The sequence below is a fragment of the Temnothorax longispinosus genome, chromosome 2 (genome assembly GCF_030848805.1).
Source record: "Temnothorax longispinosus isolate EJ_2023e chromosome 2, Tlon_JGU_v1, whole genome shotgun sequence".
Classification (NCBI taxonomy): domain Eukaryota; kingdom Metazoa; phylum Arthropoda; class Insecta; order Hymenoptera; family Formicidae; genus Temnothorax; species Temnothorax longispinosus.
This window is the reverse complement of record NC_092359.1, coordinates 7935130-7950289: the sequence shown is the minus strand read 5'-3', so window position 1 is coordinate 7950289 and position 15160 is coordinate 7935130. Positions and strand designations below refer to the sequence as shown.

General features: G+C 34.9%; 3 protein-coding genes across 8 annotated transcripts in view; 1 reads left to right on the top strand and 2 right to left on the bottom strand.

The window, feature by feature from the left end:
• The window catches only part of Nolo (no long nerve cord), a 186191-nt gene extending 182350 nt beyond the window's left edge, over window positions 1-3841 (top strand). For 2 of the 3 annotated variants that reach the window (XM_071797746.1, XM_071797745.1), the window contains exons 21-24: window positions 54-136; window positions 566-952; window positions 1024-1177; window positions 1337-3841. In XM_071797746.1, the coding sequence (XP_071653847.1) occupies window positions 54-136; window positions 566-952; window positions 1024-1177; window positions 1337-1446 (734 nt within the window). In that variant the 3' untranslated portion in view covers window positions 1447-3841. The remainder of the gene's footprint in view (window positions 1-53; window positions 137-565; window positions 953-1023; window positions 1178-1336) is intronic. The other variant, XM_071797747.1, reaches the window with a different exon arrangement.
• Window positions 3842-3849: 8 nt separating this feature from the next.
• On the bottom strand, window positions 3850-6893 carry LOC139825206 (hydroxylysine kinase). 2 transcript variants are annotated; one of them, XM_071797749.1, is made up of 3 exons: window positions 6490-6893; window positions 5397-5977; window positions 3850-5324 (listed from the first exon to the last, which is right to left on the bottom strand). In XM_071797749.1, the coding sequence occupies exons 2-3, from the start codon at window positions 5784-5786 to the stop codon at window positions 4692-4694; spliced, it is 1023 nt and encodes a 340-aa protein (XP_071653850.1). In that variant the 5' UTR covers window positions 5787-5977; window positions 6490-6893; the 3' UTR covers window positions 3850-4691. The 2 variants fall into 2 exon arrangements, with proteins under 2 accessions (XP_071653850.1, XP_071653849.1); XM_071797748.1 differs by having other exon boundaries at window positions 3850-5977; window positions 6490-6811.
• A 164-nt stretch (window positions 6894-7057) lies between these two features.
• LOC139825204 (NBAS subunit of NRZ tethering complex) lies at window positions 7058-15130 on the bottom strand. 3 transcript variants are annotated; one of them, XM_071797743.1, is made up of 18 exons: window positions 14971-15130; window positions 14556-14790; window positions 14040-14455; window positions 13578-13961; window positions 13260-13467; window positions 12883-13103; window positions 12487-12801; window positions 12164-12369; window positions 11780-12076; window positions 11357-11693; window positions 10866-11275; window positions 10149-10448; window positions 9781-10069; window positions 9350-9667; window positions 8843-9257; window positions 7816-8750; window positions 7610-7735; window positions 7058-7521 (listed from the first exon to the last, which is right to left on the bottom strand). In XM_071797743.1, exons 1-18 carry the CDS (start codon window positions 15055-15057, stop codon window positions 7246-7248), a joined length of 5775 nt encoding a protein of 1924 aa, XP_071653844.1. In that variant the 5' UTR covers window positions 15058-15130; the 3' UTR covers window positions 7058-7245. The 3 variants fall into 3 exon arrangements, with proteins under 3 accessions (XP_071653844.1, XP_071653841.1, XP_071653845.1); XM_071797740.1 differs by having other exon boundaries at window positions 12472-12801; window positions 12883-13100; XM_071797744.1 differs by having other exon boundaries at window positions 12472-12801; window positions 14971-15129.
• Window positions 15131-15160: the final 30 nt, after the last annotated feature.

Here is a 15160-nt window from a genome sequence, read left to right as displayed (position 1 = left end):
GTCTTGATAATGTTTAAGCGGTTCAATAATTAAACGAAGGACTTATAATGCAGCTGCGGATAATGTTCTGGTGTTCGAATGGATTACGACCGATTGGTCGAAGTGCTCTCAAACTTGCGGAGGAAGTGGATTCCAGGTAAGACCATTTTTTCTAACTGTGATTAGCTTGAATTAGAAAATTTACAATTCTTTCAATTCTTAATTCAAAAGAAGAATATTTTGTAACTAATTATTATCATTGTTAAGCAATTGTCTAAGAAATGTTTGAAGCGATAAGAAACTTTAGAAGACTTGAACGTCTGGTTGATATTTGATTGTATATTCATTCATTTACTTCATCATGATTCATTCATCTATACTTGCTATCATTTAAAACGCTATATAAACTTTATCAATATTAATTTATATGAGAGAAATTAAATGAATACTGATCACGACATTCTAACAAAGATATTTAAAAGTTAAAAGAATTTTCATCCAATTTCATATAAAAATATATTTTTTAAATATATTTTTAAAAATATTTCGACGAAATAACTATATTACGAATCATTCGTTTCCATAGATGCGAGGTGCACAGTGTACAGTTCGATCGACGAAAATGGATGGCAACTCCACGCAGGTTACGCCGAGGACGGTCATCGGCCAGACGCTGTGCGAGGACGCCGGCTATCCGGTACCGCAAAAGGTGAGACCCTGCGGGACGGGCAAGTGTCCTCAATGGCACGCCACGGAATGGACCCCGTGCGAAACGTCCAGATGCTTCAATTGGAAGACGGCGATGCAGAAACGGGATATTAGCTGTCGTTTGGTGCACGACGTGGAGAACGATCGCGAGAATGTCACGCTGTTGGACCCGAGCAAGTGCGACGAAGCCACGAGGCCGCTACAAAGACAGGAATGTTACAACGACGCCTGCAAAGGCGTATGGAGGGTCGGCGAGTGGACCGAGGTAAATAAACTGATTTAAAAATTCGACACGATAATGATGACGCTTATGCTAAGATAAAACGTTTCGCACAGTGCACTGCGTCTTGCGAAGAAGATGGTATCAAGTATAGGATTTTACAATGCGTCTGGTTCGGTACGAAGAAGCCAGCGGGGAACGCTTGTAGAGATATACCACGACCTCCTGTAATGAAAACGTGCAGAGGTCCGCCTTGTCCTCAATCTACCGGTAGGTTTCTGCAAGAGAAACATACTAAATCTGAAGATTTAGCCTTTATGCAAACCGTAACATTATAATTATTTATATCTTACATTATTGATTAATTCCATCTTAGTTCTCTAACGCAAAAATAGAGCTTCATGATTAACATGCTGTTTTATTTTTTAGCATTTGTAGAAGATTGCAAGGACCACTCGCAACTGTGCAGCAGAGTGAAAACGATGAACATATGTAAGGTGCCGCTGTACAAGAAACAGTGCTGCGCATCGTGTCGTTAGATCCGAGATATTGATTGTAAGTGACTCATTGTGAGGATTAAACAAGATGAGCGGTAATGAAGAGTGCGCGTGAGAGACAGAGAGTGTAAATCGTGATTAGTCGGACAATTACTTCGTAACATATATAAACGCACCCGGGATGCCTGTTGTTAGTAAATTACGTAATGCACGCGGAAGGAGCGTGTTCACTGTGGAATAAAATTGCACAGTATTAATTACGATGTCCGAGTTATAGATTAAAAAAAAGGGAATATCCAAGAAAGGAGTTGACCAAAACTACTTCGCTGTAATAGTTTCCTCGTCGTATCGTCGCGAGAGCCGGCTCACCTCCTCACCTCGAGCGTTCCTCGTGTAAGAAAGAAACCCGCCAATCTTAACAGTTTCTAATTAATTAAAGCATAATTTTCTATAACGTATGTCACGCGTGGTTGGGCGCGATTCTCATAAATTGTGCGCGCTCATATTGCCCCTAGTTAAAAAAGAAAAAGGAAGAAAAATGGAAATCCGGCATTTCGTCCAAAAAAGTTAAGAGCGTTATATATTGTTATAGAGTACGATGAAAGAGAGAAAGGGGAGTAGAAATTTATTGCTACGTCCTGGGAAGATCGTTATTGCCACATACCGTTGAAATCGACACGTTATTAAATGTTGTCAATGTTGGTGCTTTAAGTCGCACGGAAAATGGCTTTAACCGGAATATGATATTGAAATTTTAATAAAACGCTAAGTCTGGAAGGTTGGGAAGCGTACGTTTATTTGTGTTCGCAAAGCACATTAAATACATTTCTTCTTGATGCTTATTTTTTATATCTATTTCCCACGTAAATATAATAATCGTCTTCATTTATTTCTGAAGCGAAAGAAAGTCATCCCTTTAAGACTGAAACGTTCTTCGGATATCATCATTCTTGGGCATTAATATAAAGAGAGTTTCGTTACGTTCCAAAGAATCGTTTGATATTCCGTCATAATCAGGAAGAAATTATTCTTCGCGCTATATCTCTGTCTAAACATATTTATTAATATGTTATATCTTCCTCTCTCCTTTATGTTTATAGATCGCGATATAAATTATTATGAAAATGTAAAATGTAAAGTTATTTAAGAATATAAGTTATCGATGAATTATTGTGCGCCTATAAGCGTCCTGTCGGGCGATCTTAAGCCAATAGATATCCAATAAGCAATAAAAAAAAATACATAAGTATTGTAATATAATATTTTGTTAATAATCTCTGGCGAAAATTCGTGAACATGACCATTCCGTTGTTGGTTAAAGGGCCCGACTTTACTTATGTGCCTCTAATCACTTCTCACTACCTAGATATTACTAGTAGTTACAAATATTCATTTGTCGCGTATTGTCACTCACTATAGAACTCATCATAGAAGTCGATGTTTTCAATAAGAGGATATCTCGAACAGATATTATTGATTATACGTGAAATGTAACGAGGATTTGTTTCCCCCTTATATGATTGATCATATTAAACGTTTAATTACATCATAGGCGCTGCCGGAATTCTTCGTAGGAGACATGCACCCCAGCGGGAATATTTTTAAAAGTCTATTAAAGTATATATATATATATAAAATATCTCTAACTCCTATGATTATTGTATAGTCAGTATACATGGACGGCAGATCATTATATAAATGTGCGAATACATTCCGTTGCATTTCACCTCTACGGCGCGCGGCGCCTATGTGATTTATACATATATGTCGGTATATGATTTGATAAGATTGTGAACAGATTTTCGCTATCAACGAATTTGCCTCGACACAGCTAAGCAGTTTGCCAAAACGAGCTGACATAAATGAAAAAGTAAATATAAATTAGAATATTATTAAAGACAAGAGATAAAAGGTATATTACGAGCTATCGTAAATTATTGAGATGCACGCATATAAATACTTTATATGTTGGTACGGGAAAGATTACAAAAAATATAACATGAATATACTGGACGCATCAAAAGTCGAGATACTTCCTTCAGCCACTGAGGAAAGATACGGCGCCTTTTAATGCATCCTATATATGATTACAGCTAGCAAATGCGATAATATGTAACTACCATCGGCGCGTCATGTATATCACTGTGTCACATTTTAGTAAGTATTTAATCAATACTTACCTTGTAATAATACGACCGCGGTGTGTTACTGATCGATGCGGTAAGAAACAAGTTATTTTCCGGTTAATCAACGTGATAACACAATTCTTGAAAGGGAAATAAATTCCGACACGTACATTTTTGTATATATCACGATGTAGGTATGTAAAATGGCTCCACACTTAGTATTGTACGTATAAACATTACTGTTCATGATATCTATGTAAATATGTAACTGCCTAAATGCGAATAAAACAAGAGAATATATCACTGCACAATACCGCAGTTATTTTTCTTAAAGTTTATTTAGAATTTTAATTTCAAACTTCCTAATATACACATATCTAATTATAGAATTTGATTATTTAATTGCTAGAATGCGGGGATATGCCAACAAAGTAGGTATTCAGTAGACTCTTTTATTAACACTAATAGAAGCGTTACTTGAGCAAAACGAACAATGATTACAGAAAAATATCTTTTAGTCTCTATTATATTTTGAAATATATCTTACACATTATTATGCATATAATTGATGTGTTATAGAATTATTGCTTTCATAATTGACCACTGTCTTAGGCGATATTTATTATATTTAAAAAACATAATAATGCACAATCGGACATGAACCCAAGTAATATAATATTATAAAATCAAAATATTATAACTACAAAACTGTATGTAGCTTTCGAGAAAAAAGTAGAAGAATTACTTGTATAATAATTTTCTTTAAAAAAAATTTCTTTTATCACAGTCTCGACAGACATAAAATATTAAATGAATACAAAACTCTACAGATTGATAGTTATAATATTACTTTTTTTTTTAGATATATATATATATATTACTGATAAAACGATATGCAGAGTCATTATAAATGATTGCAATTGAAAATGACCAATAATGCAGTTGTTCGTTGATACCATTAAAACGTCAATTAATAAAAAACGAGATATATCAAATGTGATGCTAAAACAGATTATTACAAGTTTGATACCTCTGTTTCCTTCCATTCGATCCATTAATTATAATTTTATCTCTCAACTCTACCTTTATACAAAAATATATAGTCAAACAGCGAGTAATCTGTGTTATTTGCCGTTGCTTAATTCGGCAAATTCATCAATATTACTCGTTTAGGGAATTAGTCAATCCCCAAGCTTGCATCACGTCCCCTTGACTCATGGGCCACAGCCTCTTTAGTAACATCCACCCGGTTTTTTGCGTACTCAGCAAATACTGATTTTCGGGATCGTGCAGGTACGAGTAAGCGCCCATCACCAGACTCTGACATATCCTGGCGCATACGCTGATCTTGAGGGTCTTCTTCTCCACGTCGGTCAGCTTCTTGATCCTCTCGTAACCCTCCACGACGTGTCTACCCATTCCTACGTCGGCCGTTTGCAGGATCATGTAGCAGAGAACTATAGCTAGCTCGAAAACGCGACAAGTCCTGTGAGAGTCACCGAAATCGATCACGGCGGCAATATCCTTGCCGTCGGGGCTCACGATGATGTTGTGCTCATTCAGATCGCCGTGTATAACCGTTTGTTCCAGCTGATCCATGATCGGCAATACCTCCCGCTGGAAGCTGACGATCACGTCGTGCACCAGTTGCTTATCCAACGAGCTCTTAATCGCGTACGTGAACTGCTGTACTCGCGGCACCGAGGTCAACATCCACAGTGATTTGTGATCGTCATAGGCGGGATGATTGAAGCCCGTGAGGATCTCGTCGATTCTGGCGGTGAAACTGCCAATCTTGCGCAACAATTCATCAGTTATTTTTACGCGATACAGCAGTTCACCGGGACGATAGACCAACAGTCTCACGGCATACTTCTCCATGGTATTCTCGCTTTTCAGAGTCTCCAGAGAAAAGTACGCGCCGTTCACGTTCTTGACCGGCAACGGGCAGCAGACGTCTCGCTGATTGAGGAAAATCATTAGCTCCGTCTGCGCCTCGATCACGTCGGTCTTGCGGGAGTCCAGGGAGTTGATCACCTTGAGAACATAGCCGGTCTTCTCCAGATTGATCGCGTGCGGATTCGCGGGCGGCCCGTCGCACACCACGTGGTAATTGCGGTCGTCGTAAGCGTTCAGTTCGCGCACGCTCGTCGCCCTCATGCCGTAGAGCCGCTCCAGCAGGGCGACCGCCGTTTCCTCGGTTACGGGCGGACGTATATGCTGGCCTGGGATAAGCAGCGTGTCGTTGTACTCCATGCCGCCGCGGTGCACGGCGCGCAAAAATAGCCGCGAGTTATTAAGGGGGAAGCCGGGTCGATGAAAAAGAGAAATGTATGTCCCCTGCACGGCGAAGAGAGAGAAAGAGAGCGAGAGGAAGGGCGTTTGAAACGGTGACTAAAGCTGTGGCTGGAATATCTTCTTTGTTCCTCGGCTGATTAATTGTTAAACTGTACAGATATAAGCTACAGCTATAGAATTTTGTATGTTAGCGTTAGGAGTGTGAGAACAATTTATCAATTGATTGGAGCAACGTCAGCGGGGTAAGAAGATAAATTGCAATTAATAAAAGTTATATCGAAGCCTGATATTGTTACGATTGCAAACTGACAAGCCTGCTTAATATTCATCTCTTTACGAGCAGCAATTGGGATTGTATCGTTACTTTATTTCATTTAGAACATTTTAATATTCGCGCACATTCATATATGCACTTTAAATATAATTTTAGCATCAAGCAAATAAGGAACTTATTTAAAGAAAGTAATATACAACTTATTACGTATCTTTTTTATAAACTAAAATAAAAGAAAACATTTTTCCCGTGTGTAATTTGTACAATACAGACCACAATAATGAATTTTAAGTATCTTAAATAAAAACATGCATCTTTGTAAGTAATACACGCGATAACAAGCGAATATTCGCGGTCGCGGATATATATGTACTTATATCGACTTACCCGACTGAAGGACGTGTTTGTTCGACCGAAGGAAGCGGCAAACTAAGTTCTCAGACGGACGGAGCAGCTCGCCGAGCTAGGCGAGCGATCGTGTGCGCAGCGAGCGTAGTCCACGCTCAATCATCGTTGTCATTCAGCACAACTGGAGGGTACAAACGCGCAATGATATTTACATCAGTGGTAATTGGGCATACAACACGATGCAGCACGATACAGCGTATCGTGGTGACTAAATGACTCAGTCTTATCGAAGCTGATAAAACAGAGATAGCGTTTACGGACCCAGTTATTACCTCCGAGATTCATTGAACCGCGGGAGCTTACTCGCTTTGGAAAACACTGGTATAGGGCCGACACGCGTTCTCCTTCGCCAAGAGATTGATAAGGCGTAAGGATATACGCTTGTTAGACGAATTTCTTCATTAAATTCATTCGTACTTCTTACAACGCAATTTATATTTATATTTACAAATAATTTTTTTTATATATACAAAAGAGATATAAATCTTTCAAAATATGGTCACAGAAAGCTTTGTTGTGGGAGAAGGATTTAAAATTGTTTTAGTCCTTTTTACGTTTTTCGTTACAACGAAATATATTACACTTGTAATAACTAAAGCAATTTTAAATTCCACGCACGCACGTCTAAAAAATTTTTATATAAAACAAAGAGATTACTTATAATAAATATACCTTTTCTGTAACTTTCCCTTATACAACATTCATCACAGTTATTTTTTTATATTTAGAATAAATTCATTCCTGCATTAATAGCTGAAAACAAGTATCGAATGTGCATAAGGCCGGCGGTATTCTCTTCATTAACTTTATAATATGCAAAGCCTCTAGTATATATTTCTGTCTTTTTAATTCATGTATTAGTATTTCTGCATTTTCCTCAATGCCGGTTAAAGCTTCATTTATGAAAACATGTTCGATTATCTGTTTATATACAACATGATCTGGGCTGAACAACGCTGTTAAATCATTTAGGAAAAGTTTCTCCAGTACTAATGGCGGTAGCACAATAGTCTGGAAAAATAAAATTATAATGTTATATACGTTTCAGGATTTATATATAACTATTCATATATAATGCGCAAATAGACGAACGGCTAACCTGTTGTTCTTTAATGAGATTTACTGCTTCTTCATGCATCGACACGTCCTGGGAGCATAATCTTATATAAACGCTTTGTACAAAGCTAATGTGATCTCGCTCGACTTCCAAGAACCGTTTGAGGATCTGTATTATAAAAGCATTTAGAAAAATAATATTTAATTACTTATAATGAAAAAAGGAAATAATGTAATTCATTACAGTACCCCTTCAGACGTTAATAATCGAATGAGTTCTTCGTGCTCTTGTAATATCCTTTTTTCAAAATTAGCTGTATTTGTTTCTGTGAGCGCAGTTATCACTTTCATCATTTTTAAAACTGGATGATTATCTATTGTGATATGATCTGGCATATTAAATTTCGGCCATTGCGATATTAGTTTTTTTACTTCCTGATATTGCTCTAAATTATTGATTTGATTAAACCGTTTTTGAAATAATTTAAATCGATCTTCCTCTGTCGCACATTCAGCAATGGCGTGATTAAGAGGAAAAATGATTTCTTCTTGCGAAACTTCTTTGAATCTAATTTTATCCTTCTTATCATTATTTGCTTCCATGCTATCATCAGAAAAATCACCCCAATCATCTGTCCATTCTACGGCATCAATGTCATCTGAGATAGCCATTTTTAGATCTTCATCTGCCGTAGACTTTGATGGTAGAATATTATTAACATCAAAATATTCTACAGATTCTTGTTCTTCATTTATGGATTTCGAAGTTTTCACAGTCTCTTCAGAATGTACACGAGTACTACTTTGTCCTAGTTTTAACGCACTTAAATCTTTTATTTCCACTTGTTTCATACTAGTAACTTGCGCTCCACCGAGCAGATAACTTTGCCAATATTGTAACGCTTTAACAATATCACATTCTTCAGACTTTTGTGCTGTAACCATCATGATTTTCATTAAGTCTAATGGATTGTACAAATATAACTTTTCACAATCAGTGTACAATTTCTTGTACAGCTCTAATGAATAGTAATAAAGCGCAGTTTGTATATATAATTCAACTTGCGGTAAATCCATAAAGATTGCTTGAGCATCCAAGATGTGATTTCTATTTAAACTCAGTAGATACGCCATACCAAGTAACCAATCGTCTGACATAGTGTGCTTTGCACATTCTAGAAGTACTGAAATTAATAAAATAATTCTCGTCATATAAATGTAATTCGTTTATGATTAATTTTTTGTTATATACTTTTGAATAACACACAATACTTACAATGATTAATGTCACTTATTTCTAGCCCATAGCAAGAGGATTCACTCAGTATGGTTATTCTTAAAAGCGCTCGGCAACATTTTAATTTTGTGTTTTCTATTTCTGTTGTAGAATACTTATTGTATCTTGTCTCATTAACGCTTATTCTACACAGTTCGTGCAAGGATTCATAATAGCACGGAAAACTTTGAAGATTGATATCTTCCTCGTTTTGTTCCATTTCAGATTCTTGTTGTGCACTAGTTTCTAAATCGTTTTTAAAGTTAAGATTCAATCTAGATTTCCAAAAATTAGTATTACTAATGTTTCTAAGCAAGCTGAATGTAGATTCTTTCATAATATTAGCTGAACTTTTTACAATTCCTGTTGAAGTTTCCAACATTTTTGGAACAAACTCTTTTACTTCTATCTGCGGCTGTAAATTATATAATAATGTTATATTTTTTTATATCTTGCATTATAAGAAAAATATTAACATTAGTGCTCATTAAAATAAATTTCTTTTACCGTTGTCATAGCATCTGTAAAATCATCTTCACTTGTATCACTTTCTTCATCTTTTAAACTTTCAAATTCCGCAGAGGGCATCCACAGTTCCAAATTCTTATGTAGCATTTGTATTTCCAACAAGTGCATGTGTTCTAAAGCATTACCCAATATATCACTAGGACCATTATTTATTGCAAACCATAGACACTTTTGCCTAACTTTTAGATCCTGATAATTATCACAACGCCCTAAATTTAAACAAATTTCCCAGGCAAGAAGATAATTGTTTTTTGCTAATTGCGAACATATCATAGCACATGTATTGTAATCTTCAGTCTGCGGAATAAAAAATATAATCATGATATACATATCTTTATGTTTTAGTTTAAAAAAAATCTCTTGAAATTGGATCGTAAGAAATACATGTAAAAAAGATGAATGTATCTCACCTCAAGTGCCTTTTTAGCTATTAGTTCTGAAATTTTTCCTTCGCGGAGTCTACTGTTATTTCCTTCAATTCGTAAATAAGTTGCTAACGTTAATAATCTCTGTCGATTTTTATAAGCATCTCTTTGGTTATTTAAACAGTGTTCGATCAAGGTTAATTTGTCCACTGTTAATCTAACTTGAAGAGGTAATATATCAATATTGAATTCATTCAATATTTGGAGCGACCTGATAAGATCATATTCTTCTTTAATTTTCACGTTATCATCTTCGATAAGATCAAGGCAAGTTCTGGAACAATCATTTATATACGTTACGTTTCAGAACAAGTTATTATATATGATTATTATTATGTTAACGAGATACTTACTTAGCTAACTCCATATGTGGATCAGTAAGTGTCCTTGAACCATTAAAATATTCTTTGGACACTTCCAATATAAGGTCAACCGCTTTCTCATAGGATACTTTTAATAAAGATTTCTCATTTTTCTTGGTTTCTATTAAGGTAGCACAATTACGAATGGTACATTTAATTCTTGAAAGTAAACGGGCTGAAACACATATTTCGAAACAGGTTTCAACAGCAATACACGAAAAAATTAGCCCATGTATATCTAACATATCGTTTAATAATTGCGCCCATTCCCTTTCATCTGGAGGTAACAAACTGAAATAATAAAAACATTGTCTCTCATGTCTATTACGAAAATTATTTAAGGTAGTTCTCCGGTCCTTATACTAGAGAAAATCGATTTTCTATAGATTTTCTTGAAACTGTGAATATATACGTTAATTTAGGTGTGCTTTATGCGTGGTATAAATTTCAGTACCTCTTGCGGTATAAAAAATCAAGATACTGAGCCTCAAAGTTTCAACTTTTACTAAATTTTGGTCAAAATTGAAACTTTGGAGGCTTAGTATCTCGATTTTTATACTGCAAGAGTGAAATTTATACCACGCATAAAGCACACCTAAATTAACGTATATTTACAGTTTCAAGAAAATCTATAGAATTTCGATTTTCTCTAGTATAAGGACCGGTGAACGTCCTTAATCTTTATATAGATTATACATTTAGCACAACCTTTTATTCAAGCTTCTTGCCATTTGGGTTAATAGTGATTTAGCAACATCAGGATCGCTTCTATTCTTTCGTATAAATTTTAACGTTGTTTTTACACCATATTTACTTAAAAGCCTAATGCAATCAAGTTCTCCTTCAAACTCCTCTAATAGAATGCATATTGCATTTGTCCTTTTTCCATCATCTTTTGATATCGAATCTAAGATATCTTTAGCTTTTTCATACATGTCGGGATCATCACAGGCATATACACAATCTAAAGCTAAGCTAGCCACATCATCTATCATTTCAATTATCTCAATGTCCTGCGTCTGCTTTAAATATTTGAAAAATTTAACTGGAAATGTCAAATCATCTTTGCTTAAGCAGATTAGATAATCGCTTAGTAAGCATTTCTGAAGATCTCCACCCTAAAATTATAAACAATATCACTTGTATATTATTGTATATATGTATATAATTTCAGCGATTTAAAATATAGCTATACATACCAAATATTGATGCCTTCGTTTAATAAAAGGTAACAAAAGGTTCTTTATATTTTCAACAAAATTAATTTCATTTGATGTACTCATCAAAAGTTTTATCTTCTCCATGTTACTCAATTTCTCTAATTTATCTAATGACATATCCTCCAAATGTACTGTGTAAACGAGATCGTCTAAAGTTTCCAATTCCAATAACAAATCTACCAGGCCATTAATATTATGAGACTTTCCGATTTTAACTAATTGCAAAGCATTATCTACTAAAGAACTGTTCTTTTCAATTTCAAAAGCACGTGTCTTATACCATTTTTGTAATAAATCTGGTGTAAGTTGTGTATTTCTAAAAATAAAATAACGATAATTAGATGATATAAATAATTAGATAATATAAATACTATACAGACAATAATGTAACAAAATTCTTACCTATATATTAACAAAGAGGGATCCAATTCATACAATATTTCTGATCGATCGTCTAAATCAAGATTTATTATTTCATTAAACTCATGTTTTTCTGACCAATCTTTCTGTCGTAATTCACGTTGATCTAACAAAAATAGTTGACCTTCTGAATCGCATTCTGGTAGCAGTTTTTGATAATCCAACGTATTTAAAGTTTCTGGGAAGAAGCTGATAATTGCCAGCCAATGAGGCAACAAACTTTCTCCATAATAAGTAAACATAATTTCAACAGCTCGGCAATCACTATCTTTGGCAAATCTGTAATTTAAAAAATAATTCGTCACAAAATAAAAATACATAGTATTTTTCATTAATCGATAACAAAATATGTAAGTATATTAATACCTAATTGCATTTTCAATAGGTGATAACCTTCGAAACTCCTCGTAAAATTCTTTTTTATATTTGAGTGGCGTCTCTAATATAATTTCATACGTAAGCAATTTATCTAAATGATTTAGAAGCTTCCTCCGATACTTAATTAATTCTTTCTGAGCCTCAGATAAATTTTTTATGTCTATTTTTTCAAGCATTTCATTAACTTTCTGCACCTGTTAATATAATTTCCAAAATTAAATTAAATTACATTTCTTTATATACAATTTTTCCTCATAATATAATGCATGTGCATTTTGTAAGATGTTCTTACTTACCTGTCTTAAACTTACAGTGATTTCATCCAGTGCTTGCCAATCGTCCTCTATATCAGGAGTTACAAATTTGTCATTGTCACATATATCGATAGCTATTAAAGTTTCTAGATTTGCGCCTCTCAATCCGAAATTCAATAGTTCCCTTGCAGCTTCCATAGTATCAGGGACACGTACAACACATTCATTTAAAACCCAAGATCTTTTGCTTATTTTGCTTAAATGTTCTGCAATGGCGTTCAATGATAATTCTGACTTTCTCCACTGTGTTTGATACACGAGATCTGTATCCAAATTATATGTGTTTGCTAAAGCTAAAGCTTCCTCGTATTCCTAAAACATCCATACAACTTCTCAGTTACTTGATATGTTAAAGTTAACTAATAAATTCAATAAAACTATTTATACATATACCTCAATGTCTATTTTTCTAGAATAGAGCTCTTCTGGAGTCGTGCTTTTCAAGCCCAAAATTCTATAAGTTCGATGCAATACTTTCAATTTCTTTCTCTTTGGTTGAAATCTTTCAATATCGGTTATTGAATACAATGTGCTTTGTACCAAATTCGTGGTATAATTTAATATAGTAAGAGGTTCTAACTCATCATCGTCCTTCTCGCTTTCAGATGATGCTTCTTGATTATAAAATGAAACAGATTTTTACTCTTCACACACACTTAATAATTCATACATTTTTAATAAAGAGATCATAAATAAAATACAAATTAGCTAATAATTACCATACCAGGTTATTAATTGCAAGAGTAATAAACCATAAATATGCTACAAACCTGACAAATGACCATCGGTGGGTTCTCTACTTCGTTTTTTACTTGTAATAAAGGTTTCGCAATCTAAACATAAAAATCCTTTCTCTAAACCAAGCTCGCATACTTGTGGTTGTCCTGCTAGAAATTCTGGACTAACACCTAGCAGATTCTTTAAGTTCCATGTAGAACAGACCGAAGTGGAACCTGAATATCGAGCTATTATGATAGCCTTAAAAAAGAATAATTATTTTAAAATAATAATTATTTTGTAAAACATTAGTATTATTTGAAAGATGTTTAACTTATAAAACATATGTGTAAATGAGATAGATATGTTACCTGGTCAGACCACCAACCGATATCTATTGGATGAAACTCTGTAAATCCTGGTGGAAATTTTTTAGACTTTGTATGTCCCAGAGGATTAGGTACATTATATTCCGGTTGCTCAGGCAACTTCCATTTTTTCTGTAGTATTAAGTTTGGCAAACCCCATAGCGAGACTGAACCATTCGTATGCAAGCATACCAGAAACTCGCCATTTGGTGAAATTTTTATCGAAAATATAATCGACTCTGATTGAAAGCTAAAGTTGGGAATCAAATTCCATATGGAAAACAGCGAATTGCTGGTAGCAGAATCTTCAAACGTAAATGATAATTTGCAGTATGGATAATCATTCAAGAGTCGCCACGAAGTTAATCCAGACTCAGATGCAGTGGACTAAAACAATATATAAGTATATTACATTTGCAAGATTACATATCATGCATATAAATAATACTTATTAGATATATTTACCGTCAATTTTTGTGTTATCATATTTCCAGCAACATAGAATAAGCTACGTTTTTCATCATACGCAATGACGTTAACACCGTTTTTGTAAAAATTGCCGAAAGAAAAGTCATAATTTACACTGTAGCCACTTGTAGAAATATGATAAGACCTCAGCAACCCGCTATACGAAATTAAAATAAATTCGTAGGCCCATTTTTCATTTGTTGTCCTTGGCTTAAGGAATAACATAGACGCTATAGCGTCACCAGCTTCAAGAATATGAGGACTTTGTGAAATCGTTTTTGGACTTATGTTAAAGATATTATTTCCCAATGCATTGTAAAAGGATGTATAGCCACTACTAGACGCCAATACTAAGATCATTCCGTTGGGACTCCAAACAAGCTTACGCCATTGAGGAAAGGCATCCTTTGGAGCTAGATAATACAAGCATTTCACATATAAAGCATAACTGAGAAAAATTAGATGTCTGTCGGGAAATGTTAACGGTACTGATAATATTAACGTGTCATTTACCAGATGCCTTTCCTACTATGGAGGAATATTCATCTTTGGCCTTTCGTATTTCAATGATATTCTCTTGTAAAATAGCAAGTACCCGACCATGATCGCCGACAGCAAATTTCCATGGTAGCGTGAGACTGACTTGCTGCAAGATGCTCTCAGGTAGGGAGTACCTATTGTTGAAGTACCTGAGAGCATTTTTTATGGTGCCAGTAGCTGGAAGGATAGCCGCATCGTTCTTGCATTTCTGAAATGTTGAACATTTTAGAAGTACAGCTATGGTAATGCTCCTTTTTTTCAAGTAGTTTCCAACTCTAAAATTCCAACTCTACATAGCACAATTAACATCTTGATTTCGAACGGTAATATTATTTAACCCTGCGATTTCCCGCACGCGTATCCTAAAAAATCGAAGTATCAGACTTACTATCAATTCCGGTTCCTGCTTGCGAACGAAATATTCCAATAGTTCGTACAGAATCGGCTCGTTTGACGTTTCGTCCACGTTGCTCATCTTGTCACAACGAACACGTACATAACCTAGCAAACTCGCCAAATTCGGAGATGCATGGAGATAGGTTAAGAAAGCACCTATACAGACACAGGGTAAATGGGCG

Excerpts from the sequence above, each read along its gene's own strand:
- LOC139825204 (XM_071797744.1), bottom strand. The coding sequence starts at position 15,057 with ATGAGCAACGTGGACGAAACGTCAAACGAGCCGATTCTGTACGAACTA. Across the intron at positions 14,791-14,970 it reads AGCAGGAACCGGAATTGATA|AAATGCAAGAACGATGCGGC; the intron begins GTAAGTCTGATA and ends TCAACATTTCAG. Across the intron at positions 14,456-14,555 it reads CATAGTAGGAAAGGCATCTG|CTCCAAAGGATGCCTTTCCT; the intron begins GTAAATGACACG and ends TGTATTATCTAG.
- LOC139825206 (XM_071797748.1), bottom strand. The coding sequence starts at position 5,786 with ATGGAGTACAACGACACGCTGCTTATCCCAGGCCAGCATATACGTCCG.